The sequence below is a fragment of the Ambystoma mexicanum genome, chromosome 5q, assembly GCF_040938575.1.
Source record: "Ambystoma mexicanum isolate Mex_15411 chromosome 5q, UKY_AmexF1_1, whole genome shotgun sequence".
In the NCBI taxonomy this organism is placed as follows: domain Eukaryota; kingdom Metazoa; phylum Chordata; class Amphibia; order Caudata; family Ambystomatidae; genus Ambystoma; species Ambystoma mexicanum.
In genome coordinates this window covers 116,700,525-116,722,949 of record NC_090933.1, presented here as the reverse complement: position 1 = coordinate 116,722,949, position 22,425 = coordinate 116,700,525, and the positions used below count along the sequence as shown (strand labels likewise).

At 43.8% G+C, this 22,425-nt stretch overlaps 1 protein-coding gene across 1 annotated transcript in view; it reads right to left on the bottom strand.

Annotated features, from left to right (window-relative positions):
* Nucleotides 1-22,425, bottom strand: part of TMEFF1 (transmembrane protein with EGF like and two follistatin like domains 1) — a 577,671-nt gene that overhangs the window by 295,213 nt on the left and 260,033 nt on the right. The window contains exon 3 of the mRNA XM_069620632.1: nucleotides 21,969-22,098. Within this exon, the coding sequence (XP_069476733.1) occupies nucleotides 21,969-22,098 (130 nt within the window). The remainder of the gene's footprint in view (nucleotides 1-21,968; nucleotides 22,099-22,425) is intronic.

Here is a 22,425-nt window from a genome sequence, read left to right as displayed (position 1 = left end):
GGCTCAAGCCTAGGGATTGCCTGGCTCCTGGAGTAAAGGGACCCATCTGAGATACAGAGGTGTGCAGCTAGGTAGACAGGTGTGCGAGAGGTGGTTAACTTATAGGCAATGCATGCAGTCTTAAAGGGGATTCTAGCTAGGATGATAAGTCAGTGAAGCTTAATTTAGGATGAGAGAAAAGTGGTTGAACTTCTTGTTTCCCATTATGAGTCATTCCACGACATGTGCATTGTCCCTAAGGTGAGCCGGATGAGTCACCGGAATGCTAGTGAGGAGGGCATTCCTCCCATCAATGTGACAGATTACCAGGGCATGGACTTTTGATTTGAAGTCCTTGGGTGGAAGGAAAAGTGTTATCTTCCGGAGAAGGGTTAGCTGATGCCAGGCAGATTAGACTGTTTTAGTTTGGGCTATTAGGTGGTGTTAAAGCACCACCTATATGCTGAAACTATTGCATTACAGTACAGGTATGGAGAAATGGAATATGAGGAGGGACGCAAAGATTGTAGGCTACAATCTTTTGTAGGTGTTGTTTGGTTATTTACATACCCATTGACTGCCCATGGCCGTGCTAATCTCTATGTCCATTATCACCCACCTACTGGCTCTGTCTAACTGCCCCAAACACATCCGCCTGAGATTTCTTTGAGATAGCTTTATCAAGCTGTATCATCAAACTTTGCTTTGAAAAAACACTGCCGGGCACTTTGAGCGCAGTCTTCTGAGAGTTAATGACTTAACTGGAGCAGTAAAAGCGCAACTGCTATAATAAACATGTATTACAACTGCCATAAAAAACATGTATTAACCAGGTCTCCACTCGGTTTATAAGCCCTATGCGTGTCCTTCACTGAAGGCCTGTTAAAATCAAACATTGGCAAAGTCAGCAGTTTTCACTTGTGTATACGTATTAGGCATCTGCCAGGCTCTGCTATTAATAGCCCAGGTACTCACAACATTTTGTATCTGCTACCGTCAATGGCCAGTTAATACCACTACAGCAGTGCCTGGCAAGTGCCTTTACCATGCCTGCACAAATGCCCAAATTGTTGCCATTGCCAATGCTTAATAGGGAACTTGAGGGCAAATCCAATTTAGATATTGTTTGCTCAACACATCTTAGCATCCCTCTCACACATCCACCTTGTAATAGAACATTGTCTCCTGTTCTTAATGTCTTTCCCTCTGGAAAAGCAAAGTGGAAAACCTATTATCCAATATGGCCTCCCCAGATGCGCCATTTCTGGCCTGAACAGTTATAGTGCAGAAACCAGGTTTACTGGCGCAGGGGTGCCGGCAGTGTTCATCATGAACTACTGTGCAAGTAAAGGAAAGGCACGTTTCAGTGCTTCTTACAAGGCTGGGTGTTCCTCAGGACCCCAGACCTTTGGACATTTGATGCCCTCTTAATTGACATTAGGCCATGCCTTGAATTCACAACCTGGAGTGTTGGTCTAAGTCAATGCAAATAGATGCATCTTCTGCTTATCCCGTGGCTCGCATCCAAAAACACCTCGGCAGCCAACTGCCTACTGACCCCCGATTCCCCAACATTCCCCCCTCAATCACAGCCTGCAGGTAAGTCAAACCAAACTGAACGTCCTCGCCGGCAAGCCTTCACTCCTGGGGCAGATCAGGCCCTCACAGGAATTCCTGCAACATGGCATCTTAATGATGCATTCTCTCACAGACATCCATTGTGAGACACTTCAAAACAAACAATCACATTTGCTAGCCAGGAAAACGGGTTTCTTCAAAATGTAACATGTGCATCACATCCAATGAAGAAGTGCCAAAAACTTGCAAACAAGTCAAACACAGATATTTGCCAAACCTATGCCTTCCATGTCCACTGGTGTTTTGCAATTGGATACACAGCAGCAGAAGTAATATCACATTTAGAGACCACTTATTTTAAGATGCCTTAACCTAAATTGTCTTTGTTTACCATAAGCCTCCAGGATAAGCAACCTATCATGGTATCCCTACATATTATCCCCACCAAAAATATCGCCGTATATATATGGTCGTCCGGAACGTCATAGGCGATATTTTTGAGGGGATCATTTGTGAGAGCGGGGGTTGCAGGGGTGTCCCCCGCACATTTAAAAATAATGCGGGGGTTGCAGGGGTGTCCCCCGCAGGGTCCATGCCTCAATATCGCCGCAAAAATATGGCGCTATTTTTGTATCGCAATATTTTTGCGGGGATATTAACACATGGAACCCATATGATGACTTTCTTATAATCTTTGACACACATGAAGCATGCCCAGGTCTCCAATCTTTCATGGTTTAAAGTTCAGCTACCACGCATGGAAAAAGAAGAGTCCTAAAGGTAAGGACCCTCGCGCCCCCGGCACACCTCTTATACTGATTACAGTCAACGCTTAGAGTATATTCTACATACAAAAGTTTATAGAAGATTCATTTTATTTAATCAGAACCAAATATGATATAGACGGAGCTCTACGCATTTCACGTATCACACACGTCAAGCATCCGTTGCTCTATTCATTGCACTGTTGACAAAGGTTTTCCTTCCTTGATTGGCTTATAGTCGGGAGCATCTGACTCTTCCCGATTTTTGGAAGCAAATCTCTCATTTTTACTTTTGTTTGAATATAGTTACCCCTTCCACGATCAAGGCCATACAGGCCTGGCAACGAGTGCTCAGGGCTATTGCTGGCCCTGTAGATCCCTGAAACACTCTGGCGCCTGGAAACTCTTTCTGCTGTATGGGCGCCATACAAATATTCATTAAATAAACAAGGAGACGATAGCTATTTGCACCCCGAGACTCCCTCCAGAGTGAGAATAGTGTAAAAGGTTTTTATTCGTGATGGAAGACGGTCTCCACACGTTTTGTGCAAGCCCATCGCCCGTAAAAACAAAAAACACTCCCTTTTCAATTTCTTTGGTGGTCTGGCTCGGATGGTGAGGGAGCGGGGCAGTCAGAACCCCAGGCCAACAGGGAGGGGCGGGTGTGGGTTGTCACGGGGGCCGGGGACTGGGAAAGCCCCAGTGAATAGGGAAAAGAAAACAGCAGCTCCCAGGCAAGGGGTGCAGGTGTCTGTGAAAACACGGATGGACACAGGCAGTTTCCGTCTGCGTTTCCAGCCACCTGACTGGGTGATCATTCTTCGCTGGGTACGAATATACAATGAATTGAATAGGTTTTGTTTAATTTTAAATGGAACAACTTCCCCAAGGCTACTTCGTTGTGGCCCCTTGGGCTTCTCGAGCCCAATCCACCACATAAAGGAGTGGATCTGCAACTTGCAGTTCTACAGATGTTTTGGACTCCGACTTCCATAATCCTCACCAATGACTATTCTGTAGAGAGATGATGGGAGCTGAAGTCCAAAACATTCAGCGAGCTAAAAGAACAAGAACATATAGACTTAAAGGCCCATGGATCTCCTTTTGCCAGGACTAAGACCTTGACACCAGCCTGTAGAATTATAATCTTGATCCCCCTTCACCCATGAACGAGATCAACCCTCTCCACCAGAAAGGGATGTATGGAAGAGCCTACACACTCCACGGTACAACTACATGTTCTGACTCTTGTGTCTGGATTTGTGAAAGAAAGGGCCCTGCTGGGTTAGCAACCAGAAGCCTCTGGGGAAATCCTGAAGATGTATTAACAGTGCTGTGTAAGCTTAGTATTCATGGCTAAGAAGCCCTACATTGTCATGAGAGGAGGGCAGCCCAAAGAACCATCCTGTGGAGCTGTTCGGGATGTCACAGGGCCTACTTCAATGTGATCTGAACACAAACTAAGAAATCCAGTGGAGCTACAGCTCACTGTGGCAAGCGTTCTTCACCCGGCGCCAGGGGTTTAGAGAATCACTTTCTCCACTCCAGTTCAAAAGATGTGTCCTGTCTTGCCCCGTTCACGATGCACAGCTGTGCCGGTCCAGTTGTAGGATCCATTTTTCCCCCATGTGTCCTTTTCTCTGTTACCACCTTTCCTTAAAGCGTCTCTCTGTTCTCTGTTTTCCTTCTATCCTATAGAGCGCATTGCCACCCCTTCAAGTGGGAGTCATCCAACACTATGAATAAAAATAGATTGAGTGTTGATTCAAATCCTTCTCAATTACTTGCTTGTTTTGCAGAGTACAGCATTATTCTCCACTGTCAATCATTCGTGGTCTTTTATGCTAAGTTACCAGAATTTATTTTAGATGTACATAACTTAGAAAGACAAACTGACAGAATGGCAGGCTGAATAAACTTCTGAACAGGCACAATACCAAAATAATTACAATCTTTAGCTCGAAATCCATGACAAGGAATAAACCCAATGTTGCATTGAACGCTGATGTTGGTATCATTCTCTAAAATGAACGGATTCTCTCACTTCAACCTTCATTTTGACTTAAAATCAGCGTGCATCCAGCAAAACAAGTGAATATTTATCCCTGTCTTATAAATGACAAAACACCATCTAAACAACCGAAACACCCATTCTAGTTGCCCTACTGCTCAATACAGGTCTACACACCTTTTAAGCATTCTAATTCTTCAGAATTCTGGCTAGAGCCATATATATTCAGATCCAACTATTTCTAGAAGCTCATCATATACTAGGGGTGTGCCAATCTGGCTTCCGACCCGGCCATGGCACGGAAACTGCCCTGCTCGACCTCAAAAACCAACTGGATGAGATTCGAGATCAGGTCAACACAGCCCTCCTCCTTCTCCTGGACCTCTCAGCGGAATTCAACCTTGTTGATCACCAGATCCTCTGCCGACACGACCACAGCAGCCTGTTTCTCACCTGAAGCCACCGCTTTGGGTGGTCTCCTTCCTTGAGGGAAGATCCATGAAGGTCTTTGCTCAGAACCACAGTGCCCCTAAGGCTCTCATACCCTGCGGAGTCCCCCAAGGTTCCTGTGTCCCCCCAACACTCTACAACATATTCAGCAGACCCCTCTTTGATCTACTGGACTCTATTGGCTTATCCTATACAAATTACACTGACGACACACAAATCCTCCTATCGCTAACTGGCAACTACATTGAAGACACTTGCACACTAAACAGGGTGTATGCCTCAATACAGGCCTGGATGACCACCCACCATCTCTTCCTTAACAATGGTAAGACAGAGCTCCTCCTGGTTGGTTCACCTGCCACCATCAAGAATCTTGATGCCCAATACACCTCCGTCTGCATTGGCGACATACAGATCCCAGTCTCTGCTTCAGTAAAAATCCTGGGTGTGCACCTGGGCTCGACACTATTCATCTCAAGAAACGTGGAAGCCATTGACTCTTCTTCAGCACACACCACAAAATTGATTGATGCCACCAGACCCTTCCTCTCCCAAGACAGCGGTCTCACAATTGCCCAAGCAATCATATGATCCAGGTTGAACTATTGCAATGCCCTATTTGCTGGCACCGTGGGTCAGAACATTGCAAAATTACAGGTGATCCAAAACAATACAGTTCAAGCCGCCCTGAATATCCGTAGACGTGAACATATCTTTGAGGCCAGGAAGAATATCCACTGGCTACCTATCAAAGAACACATTGGGCCTCATTACAAGCATGGCGGTACGGGAACTACGGTACCGGTAAGCATGCCGGTACCGTAGTTCCCGGACTGCCATACTATGTTCTCTGCTCCCGGGTGCCATTTCACCCGCCAGGTTTCTCCTGGCAGGTGTAATGGCACCCGTGAGCACAGTACGTCGGATGCACCGGCACAACTCTGTATGTGCCGGCGCATCCGACCTCCCCATGCCCATTCAGCCCTATGGGGCAGAATGGGGATCGGGAGGCCCTTGATTCCGGCACCCGCAAATGGGCAATTACTGGGTCCGCCAAGCTCTGCATGACCCGGTTCTTGCCCATTCACCAGTGCCGGAAAAAATGCAACTTCGGCGGCAGCCGTGCCCTTCATAAAGGCACGGCTACCGCCAGAGTTGTAATGAGGCCCATTATCTTTAAAACGCTCTCCATCACCCACAGATGGCTGTCCAACTCGGCCCGATATACCTGCACAAAAAATCACCACGGCCCAATCGAGCAGACCCTGCAGAAAAGCCCACTGTAACAAACTACTGCAACCCAAATTCAAACGCACCAAAGCTGCCGGTGCCAGCTTACCAGACTTTGCAGCTAAACAGAGGAACTCCCTCCCTTCATCCGTGAGAGCGGAACAATCCTACTGGGTTTTCAGAAGATCACTTAAAACTTGGCTATTCGCATAACCATTCATGCTAAGATGCTCCGTCTTTCCCTGTGCTGTCTTTCTTTCTCTATCTTCTTTTTGCATCCACTGAAAGCTTTTCATATATGTAACTGGTTGTAACAGCGCCTTGATGCCCCTGGGTTTAGTGCACTTTATAAATGAATAAATAAATAAATAAACTCTTTGCGAAAAGCGTTAGTAAGTGTGTAAGTGCCTGCCCCCAAATATGTTTTGGACCGCAACACCCACCAGACCTAGCCAATGTAGGCAATGGTGAGGGATCATGGGATTCATAGTCCAAAACACCGGTAGAGCCACAGGCTGCAGCCCCCTGTCCTTGATGATCCCAGATCGACTACCCCTCTCTTTTAGTCCTGTATAGATCACGGGTGAAGATAAAGGTTAACCTGTACACTTTGTTAGTAAGGTTTTCGCCTTGTTGGGAAAAATTGCACAGAAATGCAACTGAATACAAAAATTCTATCTCTTTAATAATCGTAAAAATACCTTAAAAAACATTACAAACTAAATATATTTACAATCAAACCATTTAGTCATCATTCATCTGTTCTAACGGGAATACTAGAACTTAAAAAACTTTGTGCATAACAGTAAATCAGAATATGCATTCATGACATGGTAAAAAAACATTAGATTTTCCCTTAAGCAGTCGACATATGTTTCGGCCCGTTATAGTGTACCACCTCTGTCAACAGTGATCACAAAGATGAATATTGGGCCATCTTCAGGACAACGGTTACTTTTGGTAGATTATTCTTGTTCCCCATTGGGCACACAAGCACATCTATGGTCCATAGACTGAAGTTTGGACTATTGAGCTTGGTCAGACTCTCGGATGTGCCAAGGAATTACCATCCCTCGTCTTGGTTCAAGTTAGCAACTTCTGTAGCTTTGTCTTCGAAGTCGATCTTTATTTTTCTGAATTCCACCTGGTACCATTCAGAGGCAGGACATGGACTATTATTCCTGTAATTGTGGTGCTGCCTTGATCTATGCCGTTTGTGCGCCCAAGTGAAAGCTGGAAATCTGCAAGACTGCCAGTCTCATAAATTTCCTTCACAGAGCATCCCTTCCTACAGTTTTGACCCCCCGTAAACAAAAAATAGAGATTACCCATTCATACATACCTTGATGATCCCAGAATGAACCCCTTCCCAGTGAGCTCCTCTCACAGCTCACCTGAATGGGATCTCTGTGCCACTGCAGGAAGGAATGAAGCCAAAACTCTGGTTACATCAGAAGTCCCCAGTGTATATAGCTCCTGAGCAACATGTTATCACGGCACACTAAAACATTGCTTGCCATCTGGCACCGTGCCCTCTGTTGATCAACTGAAGGCTGAGAATGCTGTAGCGCTGTGGAGATAAGAGAGCAGTGGTGGTCAAGATAAGTTAGGGCAGCGCAGGCTTTCTAGCCAAACAGCCTGACATGGCGGCCCAGCAGGAGACATCATTGTCCAGGTGGCCTCAGGAGAGGGCTTGGAGGGTCTGAGAGTAGTAGCCCACGGCACACGCTCTATCACAGTGGCCTGCCTCCTGGCCTTGTACTTGAAAGTGAACGTGAGAGAGGGGGGTCTGAACCGAATGTATAGGCTGTAGATTAGGGGCAGTTGCAACGCAAGCTACTGCTGCAGCAGCCAGAAGCAAAAAGCACCCACTGGGAAAGACACACCCCTCAATATGCCTGGATCTGCAGTGCACACGTGCATGCACGCGGAAATTATGAGTTTCTTGGATGGGACTACATTCAACTATCAGGGCCCTCTCTTTAGGCCCCCGGAAGATGAGGTTACCATGACACCAAGGGCCCGATTCAAGGAACATTTGCCCGGTTCAAAGTGACTTTGCACTGCTGAAAAGTGACTTTGCACTGCCGAAACAAACCCTGATTCATGGAACCGTGCAGAGTGTATTTCTGCCGTGCACAGTCCGGGCAAAGTCAGCGCATAGTCATTTTTGCATTACAAGGGTCCACTAGCGCACTGGCACTGCCAGCTCGGCTCGCACAGCTTCACAGTCCACGGCAAAAGCGTCACATTTCCAACTTGGAGCCGTAGGAATTCAGAAGCAAGTCCGCTGGTCAGAGGGGCCTGGAGATGGCATACAATGTGGGCAGCAGGCACTGGAACAAACTCTCCACCTGCGGCCTTCGAGCTGCAGATGACATCCGAGTCTAATGGAGAATTGGGCAGAAATAAGGGAAAGTATTGTACATTTTCAGCTCATAAAGTGCACTTTCCTGAGAGACTGAGTTTGCACACTTTAGTTCATAGTGACAAATTGTTGTCAAATTCCTTGACTGGCAGTTAAGTGCATTCATCACAAACGAGGGAAATGCATGGCTTACAGTCCATTTTTAATTAAAACGTGTTCATGAAAACAATTTCATCCTTGATGTCTATGGTCTCAGATCGGCAGGTTTTTTTTCCGCTGAGTTTTTTGCAGAATATATTTGGCTGAAAAAACTCATTGATATTTTTTATTTTAGCCCCCTGCAAGATCCCCCAAACCCCCAAGCCTCCCATCCCTATTATCTTGACCCTATTCCTCACCCCCATACCCATTACATACCCTTTCCCACCCCCCATATTTTTTTTCGAGTTTTTTTAGCCACATTTTTTGTCCAAAAAACTCAGCGAAAAAAAGCTGGCCGATGTAACAACGTCGTAACCAGCGTTATGTCATTTCTCCACTGTAGTAGTATCAGAGCACCTAGGCTTGTCCTTGGAGTGGCGTACCGCCCCCCTCTCCGCCCCGCCAGATGCATCCAGATCTGAGTACGCTGGCGGGAGAGAGAATTAGCAAGAGGAAGAGGAGAGGGGGGGAAAGCAGGGACTAGATGCTACAGACATGGGGAGGACAGGCTGCGACAGGGGGGCTGTATTGCAATAGCATGGGTGCATGCAAGTCCTGTTTGTTGGACCGTAGTTCTCAAAAGAGAGGAATAAGCCTGCGTCTATGAGCGTCATGGCACTTGCTTTTTGTGTCTAAGATAGATTCAGAGAATGTTAAGTTAGTACACTGTATAATAATGGATGCATGAGAATGCATTGTGGATGCCTTCAAATTCAAATGCATTCATCTTCACCCTTCTTTCCTATGACCTCTCTTCCTACTACTCACTTTACTCCATACTCTCTCTCCCTCATCCTTCCTTCCCCCATCCTCCTCCTCCTCCCCTCCTTCTACTCATATTTAAATTGTTCTACATACTGTTTTTTGGTTTGATTCATGTATATTGTTTGCTTCTACTGTTCCATGTTTGATGTATTCTTGTTGTTAAACTGTAAAGCGCTTTGGATTAAGGCGCTATATAAATACAATAAATACAAATACAAATTCTACTGATGTCTCAAACAAAACAGAGAGTTTTGAATCATGCTTAAAACCAGAGAAATACAGTAACAGAGATAACATGTTTCTCAATGATGGGTATTTTAAATATCTTTCGATTGGAAATTAAAACATAAATCCTGCTTTGTCAAATCACAGCCGAATGGCTATTGGGAGAACTTGTATTGCACTGGCCCCTTAAGGAAGTAGCCTGGGTGGCAGGTGACAAGGAGAACCAGAGTTCTCACTTCACCAGTGGCAAGGCAGATTTCCTTTCCGATGTGTTCAACTTGGGCTGGCGAGGGAGGTATTTTGCAACTGCCAATTTGTTTGCTTCTAATTAAACTCAAGAGCAGTTACTGTGAACGTGTGTGAATTAATATGCCACTTCATCCCCCAAAGTAGGGCGGGTCCCCAAACTCTCTTGTAGAGGGGTTTATAATGCTCCATTCTTTGACCGATGTGACTGGAACATTGGGATTATAAATGCACCATCTACCACCAAGGGTCTGATTCATGGAAGTGTTTTATAATGGCGCAATCCCATAGGAAAACGTTCCATGAATCAGGCCTGAAGTGTCTAGAACACAATTGGAGGAATAGCCTGCCACCCCTTTGTAAATTGCTCCCAGGTGCTGAAATATGTAACCAGCCCTTTGCCTGAAAAACACAATTTTCAACCAACCTCTTTAAAATATTATCAAGGGTGTAATTCCCAAAACCCTTGCAAAGTACTCTTCAATTGGTCCAAATGTTATCTATTGTCATGGACCAAATGTGCTAAAAAATGCAAAACTTGTCAGTCCATTATTACTACCCAACTGCAGTTGGGGCTCATTTAACAACCTCAGAATTCCCAAAGACTATTTGATTTATTTATTTATTTATTTAATGTATTTATTTTTGCATTCGTAGAGTGCTTGCATGCCCTCGGGCATCAGGGCGCTGATGCAGATCACACCCATTTCTCAGGAAGGAGCGATTGACCTGCAGAGCTATTTTACTGATTCATGTGCTTAAAAATGCACTTCAACGAATTAACAGAAATATTACTACAGCCAGCACACAAAATGTCTTCTAAATGCATATTTAAACACACTAAGCTTTGTCCAATATTATGTACAAATTGTGCATGAAAAGCAAGAAATACAGCTTTTACCGCTACATTTCCCCAAATATTCCTTTTGGGGTATAGGTCAGATCCCTGTGCAAAATGGACTTTAAGTCTTACAACGTTTTAACCAATTTTTGGACTGAATGTATTTCAAAATGCATCGTCCGCAACTTTTCCTTTGAGCCCCCAAACCTTGGACACAATGTCTGATTTCCAAATTAAGGTAAATACTATTACAAATTATCCAGGACTAGGTTTGTAATTAATGTTAATTACTGTATATTAACATGATTTCTCTCTAATATTAATATTAACTTCATTACAATTATAATTTGTATTGCAATCATTTTGCTACTGCCTTGAATGCTGATTTAATATATCGAGGTGTGAATATCGCTCACCATTTCATTTCATGTGCAAATATGGCTGCCGAGGGTTGAAATCCCAGGTGTTACATAAGTCTCAGCTCATGAACAGCAATCAAGGTGAACTCTTAGCAAATACATATTGAATGTATAATCGTCCCAGCACAACCCAGCACAAATACAGACCCTCCAAAATGGCCTTTTCTTTTACACACAATAAATGGCATTGGAGTAGACCAGATTCCCACCAAGTCGGAAACTCTGTCCTAACTGCAGATCTCCCCCATCGCCTTACAAGAGATACATTATTTTGTACACGCAGAATCCCTTAAGGGACAAGAGCCTAAACTACACATGACAGTGGGCCTTATTCTAAGTGTGCTGGTCCAGAAACAATAGTGCCAGCTGCGGGCGGTTGCCGCCACGCCTGCAGAGTGTTCACGGAAGCACCGGCACCGTTTTTAATGGTGCCGGTGCTTCCATGGTCCTCACTCCCATAGAGTCCTAGTTTCCGGCCCGCCGGGATTGTAATCCCCGTAATGAGGCCAAGTGGCTTCGGAAGTCAAAACAACAGACAAACCACAACAGAATATGCACAGAATAACATTCCGCTTTGAAGTGGCTGTTGTGATTTGTGGGATCTGCTTGTGCTTTTTGTACTTATCAAAGTAATGCCTTAATAAGAAAAGTTCCTGGTTTGGGTATATTCACAACAAGGGTTCTTTAAGCAACACAAGCAAGTTCAAGTAAAAACAATAGCTTTCCAGGAGCAATATTCAGCTTAAATGATGTATAAACTTTTCCGAATCTTGTGGTTTGTTGTTATAACCACACAGAGGTGCGCGGTCCCACGGTGGCGGGTTTCTCCACTGATTCATTTTCTATGTTTTGTATCAACATTGGGTCTAGTGTTGTCTTTAGGGTATTGGCACCCAAAACGAATCTATAATGTGTATAGCTTAAATAATGAACATTGATGGAAATGTGATGAGCACAGCTGTTCATATGTTTGATAACTTTTGACCTGGCCTGTATTCCCATTATCACAGATAGGATGTTTTTCCACGCAGACCACGGGACACTTTAAAACAAGCAATCTGAAAGCCAGTACAATGGAGTCCCTCTGAGTTGCCATCATTGGGCCGGATCAACAGAGGTTACGACATTATTTCTGGTGAACAGCTGCTTCTTGGGAAGATTCACATTTCAACCTATGCAGGTTATACACTTGGACTTATGTTGCATACGTTGGAGAGATAACCTAACCAGCATGACTTTGTGTGGGAGACCCTCATTCAGCCATTAAGACTGAAGCAGACTTTTGGAACCAGTCATATGCATTTTCCATAACATGCTTACACACTGGTGACACCGCATAGACAGCACTCTGAAAACCGCAGGAAAACCCCACACCCTGGACTAGGGTATTAATGTAACATAGTATACTGAAAGAATTTATCCAGAGGTTGTTTCTTCGTTTTTAAAGGTATCAAAAATGTATTTATTGAGATACATCATTTACAAAAAATGAATTAATCATTAATTAATGCACACATATTAAATTACATTACCATTGCAGGAGAGCATAGGACACCAGATAATAACATCCTAACATCACCATCATTCATCAACAGTCACACCATCAATTACAACACAAATCAATCAGCCTCATTCACTCACAGTAAAAACATTTGAAGTGAAACATTTAGTACAATTCATAGGTGGTAGCATTTCATGAATTAGCCCCACATAATCTTTAATCTTTCATTTTCATTCACCGCATAGACAGACTTCAATGAGGCACCTAATTGTGTGCTTGGCTGCATCGATGCAGGGGAATCTCTTAGTGGATGGTGCCTTCTCTCTTTTAAGATCATGTCAATGCATAATTTGATTCCAAGGCCAATTCAATGATTTACAGAGTTCTTTCCTGTCTTCCATTGAATGAGAGATTTTGAAAAACACCAGCATCGGATTGATGTTTTCCCCATTAAACACTCAGACGGAAACTGTACCTGAGAAAACCTTTAGCTAGTTCTTCATAAAAGCTGGTAACAGTCTACATCTAGCGAAATGAACACGTGCCTTCAAGTTGAACTTGTGTTTACCCCGTGCCCGGAACAGGAGGGGTGGATTTCAATCGGCTGGTGTAAAGTGCATGTGCTAGTTGTGGATCACTCAACGATGAAGATCCAGTGCTCAACCAACGTGGAGGTTCTGAAATTTGTCAGACCAAACCGTTGGCCCACGTTGGAAAGAGTGAATGCTTAATTACATTGCCTCAAATTCTGTGAGAATGTAAAGCTTTCTTTCTTAATTGACATGTGTCTCCAGTTTTAGTAAATATTACACTCAAGGGTGTTTTACAGTCAATTTCATTAGGTTTGCAGCATTTATTCTTTCTCATCCAAACACTTGGGTTTAGTTTGATGATTGTTTGGGGCCTTTGATTCCTTTCCCAATATTGGTGGTTAAAATATCAGCAGAGATATCAGTAATTTGGAATACAAGGTAAGTGGTCACTTTAGGCTGCATGACAAATGTCATTGGTTATGGGCTCATTTAATGATTGCAAATTTTTCTCAATTCTTCCCAGCTCACCTTCTATCCACATATGCTTTCAGAGAGACCTACTTGTTGGTGAAGGACATGGATTGTGTGTTCGCGAGAGAATGATTGAACGCCATCAGCAAACATCAACATTTGAAAGTAGCTCCTCCACATGATGACTAATTAGATGTTCTTATTCGTAAAAGCCAGTGGTTATGATTTATTCAAAACCTTCCAGCCATCACCTTTCTGTTTTGCTTATTCGTAAAAGTATCAATTATTAGTGGCTTCAATGTCCGATTGAATAGGCACAGAGCAAGGAGGTTGCCTTGGTAACTTACTTTCATTGTGGTCAAAACACGCTGATAGTCGCCCAGCGTTGGAAATTCTTGAAGATGCTCCCACATGCAAAGTCAAGAACTACAGAAGGTGTCTTCTTAGTTTATCCTGATCATTTTTAATACATGCACCCAATTTACATGCCCAAACGCTTTTCTACAGTATGACGTTGTTTTACCAGCAGGGACTTTTCCATAGTCATTTTCATCAGAAAATTACTTTGAAGAAGCTTATCTAAATATATAGGATGGTAAGGGGTTAAAGGGGTTGGGAGGGGATTGGAGTAGGGATAATAGGATAGGGAAGGGGTTGGGGGGGCACGAATATTTAACAGAATATGTTGATGTGTTTTTATGAAGTAACTTCTTCAAATAAATTACTTTGAAAAAGCTTGTCGGCAATGGGACATGTAACCCTTTTGTACTAATCTACACTCACTAGAAAGTGGTGATTTCTCCTCATATTGCATGATGTTTCATACCTATAAGCCCATATGTTTGTTAACACATTTGCGTCAACGTTTATTAATGAAAATGGCCTATGATATCCACAGTCGGTATGATCCGAGTTATGCCACGGGACCAGGTGGTGGCACTCTCAGTCTAAAGTTGTACCCATGCTTGTCACCACTTTTTTTTAAAACACCCCCTTTCCTTGTTTTCAACATTCATTTTAAACACCCCTTATTCCCAAAATCAAGGAGTCTGTAAACAAATGACAACACCCTGATGCTTGAAACTTTGTAACCTGCACAAGACAACCAGAAATCTGTGTATTGTTCTACATGTCTTGACATCACAAAATTGTTTCACACAGCATCTTCTGAATAAAATGTGCAAGTGTGTATGCATGATTACCTTCTAGTCAACTTAGACACATCGCAGACTCGCTAGAAAGACATCGGGCTTATGTGGTGCAGGCATTTACTGTGGAGTATGCACAGGATGAGGGGCTGTGGAATACTAATGGCCCTTCCCAGTGACTTGTCAGGGAAAGGGGCCATTGGCATTCTTCAGTGTGTCTCTGCCCCAGCCCTGTAATAAAAGATAAGACTTAAAAGAAATATGCAAAATAAAAAAACCTTTATCAGGATTTCACAGAGGCAAATCTCTGTGTTTTAGACTTCAAAAAGCACCATTTTCCTCATTGTCAGGAACAAGGATGCATGCCACACATTAGTTTAAGTGCCACCACCGGGCCACGGGATCTGCACCACCTGGGAGGTTTTCATGGGCTATGATATTTGATTCTACTCAGCAGTGGTTTAAGGCTGGTTTGAAAATCTTGTAAATGTCTGATGAAAAGCAATCTGTTCCCATAAACATCCCTTTCCCCAGTTTTTAAAAAGGATTACATTTGTTAACTTCTGCCTGTGTGTTACTGCAAATAAGTCATGTCTTGTTGTTCTTAAATACTTTGGGGAGTTTATGTAGAACTGCCTGAAAGGTGTTTCTTTTGTTTTGCAACTAAACGTTGCACACTCAGGCTGTTTTTGTAATCCGAAAATACTTTTTTGCTTTTACTGGGAGTTTATCTGGTGTTAGGCGATCCTCTGCACACCAGTCCACTCCACATCAGAACACTGCGCACATTCCCCCAACATCTCCTCCCACGGTTCGAGGCTCAAGTGATTCGGTGAACCCAAAGGACCGAAAACACCGTACCAGCTTTGGTGTACGGGCTCGATTGCAACCCTTTCTGCATTGGCAATTGCCTTGGAGAACATATAGCAGAAGGGGCAGCGTTACGTCTTCACGTCGGTCACGTGATCCAGTGTGGCGTTCCTCACGTGACCTTGGTGGACGTCACATGACCCAGAGACGTCACATGACCCAGAGACACACAGTATAAAGGTCTGAGAGACAGAATGCTCATTGCTTCTCAGCTGTCTTCAGACCCTGTTTGGCGGTACGAATTGCTCCTTGTTACTTTGATCACGGAACTCTACCTCGGACTCCTTCGGACACCCCTTTGTACCTTTGCTTGGAACTGTTTACCTGTTGCCGGATTTTGGACTTCACCTCGACTTCTCTTTGGATCATCCCTTGATACCTTGCTGAACTTCTACGCCATTTCCCTTCTTGGGATTCAAGTCAAGCCCCCTCTCCTACAGGTGGCTAACCCTACATCCACGCTCACCTGCGGTTCTACTATTCCAGGGACCGCCGCATCATCTGAGTCTCGAACCTCTCTACTAGGTTACCTGGGTTTCCCCAACACCGGATAGGTAAGACTCTTTAGATCCTATTGTTTACCTGATTGTATTGTAATTGCCTGGTACTCAACCTCGTTCCCTTTTGACAGCAGCATCGGTGTTCCAGAGGTTCCATGGATCTGGGAAGACATCTCCCACCTGTGGCCTCAAAGGTCGCACAGCGGGTTTCTATTAGTTCCCCTGTGCGTCACTTGGGGACGGAGGTCTCTTCGGTCTACACGACTCTCAAGTCAGAACATCTGGCCCCATCTCTTACTAAATTAATTGTTTCGGGTTTTAAATGTCATTGACATCTTTTTTGGTGATGTCTTTCTCAGCAAGTGCAAGAACTGAATCAAACTGTGTCCTGGAAGTCAGTGTTATTTTAAACTTCTCAATAAATACATATCTTCGGCAAGCATTGAATAAAACGGATCAAAATTGCTATAAAAATCTGTTCTATCAAGGGGGTTAGACCTAGACGTTGGTTGGCCTCTGTTTGTTTCTCCAACCTTTTCCAGGGTTACTTTTTTTTAGCCCTATTTTGCATTTTAAGATCATAATTTGCCTATGGATGAAAATGTATTTCAGCTCTTTTGACAGCTGGAGGCTCTTAATCTAGTGACAGCTGTTTATTAGGACCTGGCTGGAAACTATTGCTAAGGAAAGTGACAGACACAAAATTCTGTATTTGTATTCGTCTGAATTTGGTAGTTAGGTAAACATTTTGACCAGAAATGACACACACAATGCAATAGAGATCTCAAAGGCAGTCCCTAAGGAGGGTTACTTTACAAGCTACAATGACTGAATGGTAGACAACAGTACCCATTGGAGGGGCAGGGGGGGGTACTGTAAGGGAAGATAGGGATATTGACTAGGGAACAGGCACAAACAGAGTGGGTGGCCGAGTTTGGTGTGCTTCATTGAATCGTCCCCCGTGTCTTCCTAAACAATCGATCAGAGATGAGTTGGAAACTATTTCTTTATATAATTATAATTGTTCATTTATAATGCGCTCAATACCAGAAGTGCTTTCTGTGCTTTCTACCCCCTGATTAATTGGCCCTGTTCCCTTTCTCCTGTCCATCGGCTTCTAGATCTTCTGTTTTCCTGAACTGCCTCTGTTCTGTTTGTCTTTTGTGTGTGTGCACTCTGAGGCGCTCGGGCATGTGGCACGGTTTATACGCATTTGAATAAATAAATGTACAGGATCGGGATTCAAACCTATGCTTTGTTGTCTTGCTTCCAAGACAAACGCGTTGTCCCTGAGCTATCCATTCTCCCTACATTAGCTATGTAATGCTGATGAGAATATCCCTATATGTACATTTAAAATGACTGTTTAATAGAATATTTACTCAATAGTGAAAGGAGGCAGTGGCACACAAGAATTTGGGTTTTTTACGCATGTATTTTAATGAATGTGAAAATGCATTCAAATTTTTTGTTTTTGATTTTTCCTTTTTTTTTTACCTCAGCCTTACATCGGTCCCTTTATGAGGGAGGTTCAGAAAAAGGTCTGATATTGGGACTGGCAGAATACATATGAATATTTATAACTGATCGTAGTGTCCAGGAGTATGTTCAGGTTTTCCCACAAATTATTGTAGCATGAACAAACGCATTCTAAAGCTTCTAGTAAGCACTGCTGTAGTTTTTGTATAATCAGCTACCATTTTGATATAAATGGAGGTAGGGAGGGTAATAGGAAAAAATAGCAAATTTTCTGTCTGCGTCAGAAGTTGGTTTCTTTTTGAAAATTGAGCACACATTTCTGTTCCAAGTTCTTATTTAATTAATTTGCACAGGACTCTTTTTGACAACTGTTCATAGCAACACCTTTTGGAGTGCAGATGAATTTTGGATTTGGTTGACGATGCTTAATCAAATCTCACTGATGTTCGCTATCAATAGATATTGACATTTTAAGTATTCATTGTGTTTGGTAACATGTAGTAGTTAAGTTAAACATTTTAGTTATTGTTTTATTGTAACTCCTGTGTATTAAGGTATTAGCTTTGGTATGTAACCCATATACCCAGATAAATAAATCAATCACATATCATATAGAATTAAGATTTGGCCCAGTATTTGCACAGGCGTTATTTCAAAAATATCCTTGTACACATGTATAACGGTTCCAGGAAGGCAGGCTCGGAGGTCAGATGAGGGGGGGTAAGTAGGGATTCTGGGTGCTCCCTTGGTGGTTAGCAAGTGGAACGTGCACCTGGTTTTGAAGAGTTCCATTGATATTATGGTTTTAATGGAAAAAGAGAGAGCATTCAAGTGTTGGGGGCAAGTATTCTGAAGGAGCAGGAGGAATTGCAGGTTTGCAGGGGACAGATAGGTTGTTAAGAGCTGAGGCTGGCAGAGTTCGAGGGGGGTAGTCAGCAAGGCAGTGAAGGGCAAAGCTGTACATTGATTTAAAAGTGGAGGAGTAATTTTGCTAGCGAGTTGACCAGTATGGTGGCTCTGAGGTGGGAGATGATATGGATAGGTTGTATCGGTTTGTGTGTAGCAACATTAAGAACTTTGTCAAGGGGCAAAAAAAAGTAGAGCAGAATTCCTTGGAGGACAACGCACATAGGTCTTAGGGGTGTGTCACTCTTCCCTCCTTTCACATGTTTCTGCCACTGTGATTTGCTGAAAGGTGAATATTTTATGCGTGACTTAGTTGCAATTGGTTGCCACCGCTGGCAATTTAATGAAAGAGTCACCGATGTCCCAGTCTTGACAGAACGGTGTTGGTTTTGCTCCACTTGTTTGAAGTGTGTACCTATTCTGTGTCAATAGTTTTTTATCACTTGTAATGGTGTGAACTTTATTGCTGCCCATTCGTCATTTGACAACGGTTATTTGGGCATTTGAGGCTGCAAGTTGCATATGACCTATTGGCTTTGCCAATGGTTACTTTGTTACTGCCAGTGTCATTCTGCCTTCAGTAATTCTTACGGAGGGTCTACGCGGATTTATTTCTGTCAGTATCTGCTTCTGAAAATGTTTTTTATCTATGGTAGGGCCCTCGCTCTTCACTGTCGAGTGGTGTGGCAGGAAGTTGCTAACCTGTGGTTTTGCTATCATTTTGAAGCTTTTTGGTTTTGGAGAAGATTTGTTTTGGGTTTTCTTTGATGATGATGTGCAGAAAGATTGGGGAAAGAATGATGGCAATGGTGGTTCAACCCGGGTAGTAAATATTACAATTGAAAACACTTATGTATACATTATCCATTAAGTTCCAAAAAGATTCTTCAGTGTTGTATAGACCATCCTTAATTAAACAAGCTCTTTAAATATAACCTGCTTCATTGTCAGAAACAGAAGCCATGGCCAATGCATTTTGGACTTGTGCCCTTCACCAGGGCAATCACTGTTAGTTAGCAGAGCTATACATAATGCTAACTTCTTTACTTAATCATGGAATCCACTTAGGTGAAGTGACAGCATAAACTACAAAAGGGTTGAGACCTATACTGTAGTGCTGCTTCCATGAATAAATGTGGACAATATGCAAACCACTTCTTTGATCATGATGCCATCAGAGGACCACAAGGCACAATTCAAGAGAACATTCCATCTTTATTTGATGATGATACCATCAGGAGGACCACAAAGCACAATTCAATAGAACATCCCAGACTTATTTGATGATGATGATGCCATCAGGAGGACCACAAGGCACAATTCAAGAGATAACCCCATCCTTATCTGATGATGATTCCATCAGGAGGACCACAAGGCACAATTCAAGAGAACATACCATCTTTATTTGATGATGATACCATCAGGAGGACCACAAAGCACAATTCAATAGAACATCCCAGCCTTATTTCATGATGATGATACCATCAGGAGGACCACAAAGCACAATTCAATAGAACATCCCAGCCTTATTTGATGATGAGGATGCCATCAGGAGGACCACAAGGCACAATTCAAGAGAACATCCCAGCCTTATCTGATGATGATACCATCAGGGGGACCACAAGGCACAATTCAAGAGATAATCCAATCCTTATTTGATGATGATACCATCAGGAGGACCACAAAGCACAATTCAAGTGAAAATCCCAGCTGGAGTGGGTGGCTTATAGACCTCATATTGCCATCTCTCCAAACAGCTGTTCTAGGAAGTCTGCAGTGGTTTCTCCTGCACAAATCCTTTATAATAGACTGGTTGCGACAATTTAATTGCCACAACATAAGATACATGTATTGATGTGGGCAGGGTGTTTGTAAGTATGAGAAAAGAGGTGGAAGGGTGTTCAAAGGGGTTTGGCGATAGGTGTAGAGGGTGAGCCCCCGCTTTAGAAGAAAGAAGACAATTGTTACCTGCGAGGCTAAGAACCTCAGGGTCATCTTTGACTCCACACTTTCCTTCTCCGCCCATATCTCTGAGGTCTGTAAAAAGTCAAACTTCCTACTGCACCTCCTCAGAGGTACTCTGCCTTTCCCCTCCTTCCCTCAGGAGCTCACTGTCTCTCAAGCTCTGGTTTTCTCTAGATTGGACTATTGTAACAGCCTCTTTCTAAATCTACCAGCCTCTACTCTCCGCCCTCTGCAACTTATCCAGAACAGGACTGCAAGACTTGTCCTTTGCCTCAAGCCCTGGGATTGTATCTCTCCAGCTCTGAAATCTCTCCATTGGCTCGCAATGGATGCAAGGATTAAATTGAAAACCCTCTGCATTGTTCACAAGGCTTTCTGGGGCCTGGGTCCAAAATACTTTCAGCTATCCCTCCGCAAATACCTCCCCTCTCAAGCTCTTCGCTCCTCTACCTCTAAATCCCTCCAGGTCAATCGTTTTTCAAAGAAATGACCTGGGGGTAGATCTCTGTCTTCGGCTGGGGCCTCCCTCTGGAACAGCCTCCCTGCCACTCTAAAACTTGAGGAGAACCATCTCGGGTTCCAGAAGCACCTCAAGACCTTCCTCTTTGCTTCTGCCTTCTCTCCCCGTCTCCCCCTTTTCCCTGCTGACCGGCTCTCTCTTGGCACTGTGCACCTGGCCAGCCTCTTTCCCCTGGGCCCAGGTACCTGCTCACCCTGCCACCCTCCTTTACTGCCTCCTGGCCACCCCTTGCACTGGTGGACTGTATCTGTACCCATACAGCCCCCCCCTTTTCTTCTTTTCTGCACTTATCAGACTTACCCAGTCTGCTGCCATAAACAAAGCACTTGCCACTTGCTGGCTGCAATGCCACTGCTTATTGGCTCCATTTTCTATTTATTTTCATGCATTATTTATTCATCTGTTTCTCCTCTGCTCTGCACTTTCCACTCTCCGCCTTCCATGCACTTTTTCCCTTTCCCAAGCACTTGCACGTTCTCAATGTCACGGGGCCTAGTAAGATCGCCGTTGTTTTGTGTACTCCCCTGGGTCCCCTCCCTTGCCTAGTCGCGCTCTGAAACACTTGTGTACGAGCGCTATACAAATAAAATATATCATAATATTGCAGCAGAGAAATTACCATGACCAAACAGTCCACACTACACAAATTGTGCCGGTGAAAGAACCTTTGTAGTATGACGAGTGCCTTTACCGTCTGTGGCCAGGACACTCACTGCAAGCTGCCATGACAGGTCTCACCACCAAGCCCACCATGTCAGGGTGGCTGCCATGGCCACGTCGTCCAGCGAGTCACAGCATCTTCACATGGCGGCATGCACCTGCTGACATAGCGGATGCTGAAAGCCACTTTTTAAAAAGAATTTGCAGGACTCAAGAAAATATGCAGAGACCCAAAAAGGCAAGTTCTATCAGAATTGAAAATAAAATAATTATCATTAAACATGCAACAGTTGCACAAATGTGCCTGCAAAGCAACACAGAAAAGGTCTATTACGTACCAGAATAGCAGGGTCCTCGCGACACCATCGCTATGTCGCGCTGCTGCTTGCACGCCGCTCGCCGGAGGAAGCATTCATTTTGGTAGGTGTCTCCATTGGATCCACAAACAGGAATGTAATTGGTGTGACACTGAAAGAAGACAATGCAGCCATTGGTTAGGGTTTCCAGGAAACAATGAGACTGTCGGGCAAGCTGTTGTCAAACGCGGCCTATCAAAGCAAGACCGTCTGCGCTGAGGCAGTTTACCGCGTGACAGACTCCATCTTTAACCGCCGTAACGGGTGCCATAGCAATTTATTTCGCCTGTGCTTTATTTAATATTCACTCATAAACACAATCCCCTCAGCCTGCCTCCCATACATTTCGACGGCGGTTGAGGGCGCATGTTCACTACGCAGCACATATTATATTGGAACAGATATTTATAATCCTATTTTTAGTCACAGTGAAGAAGCA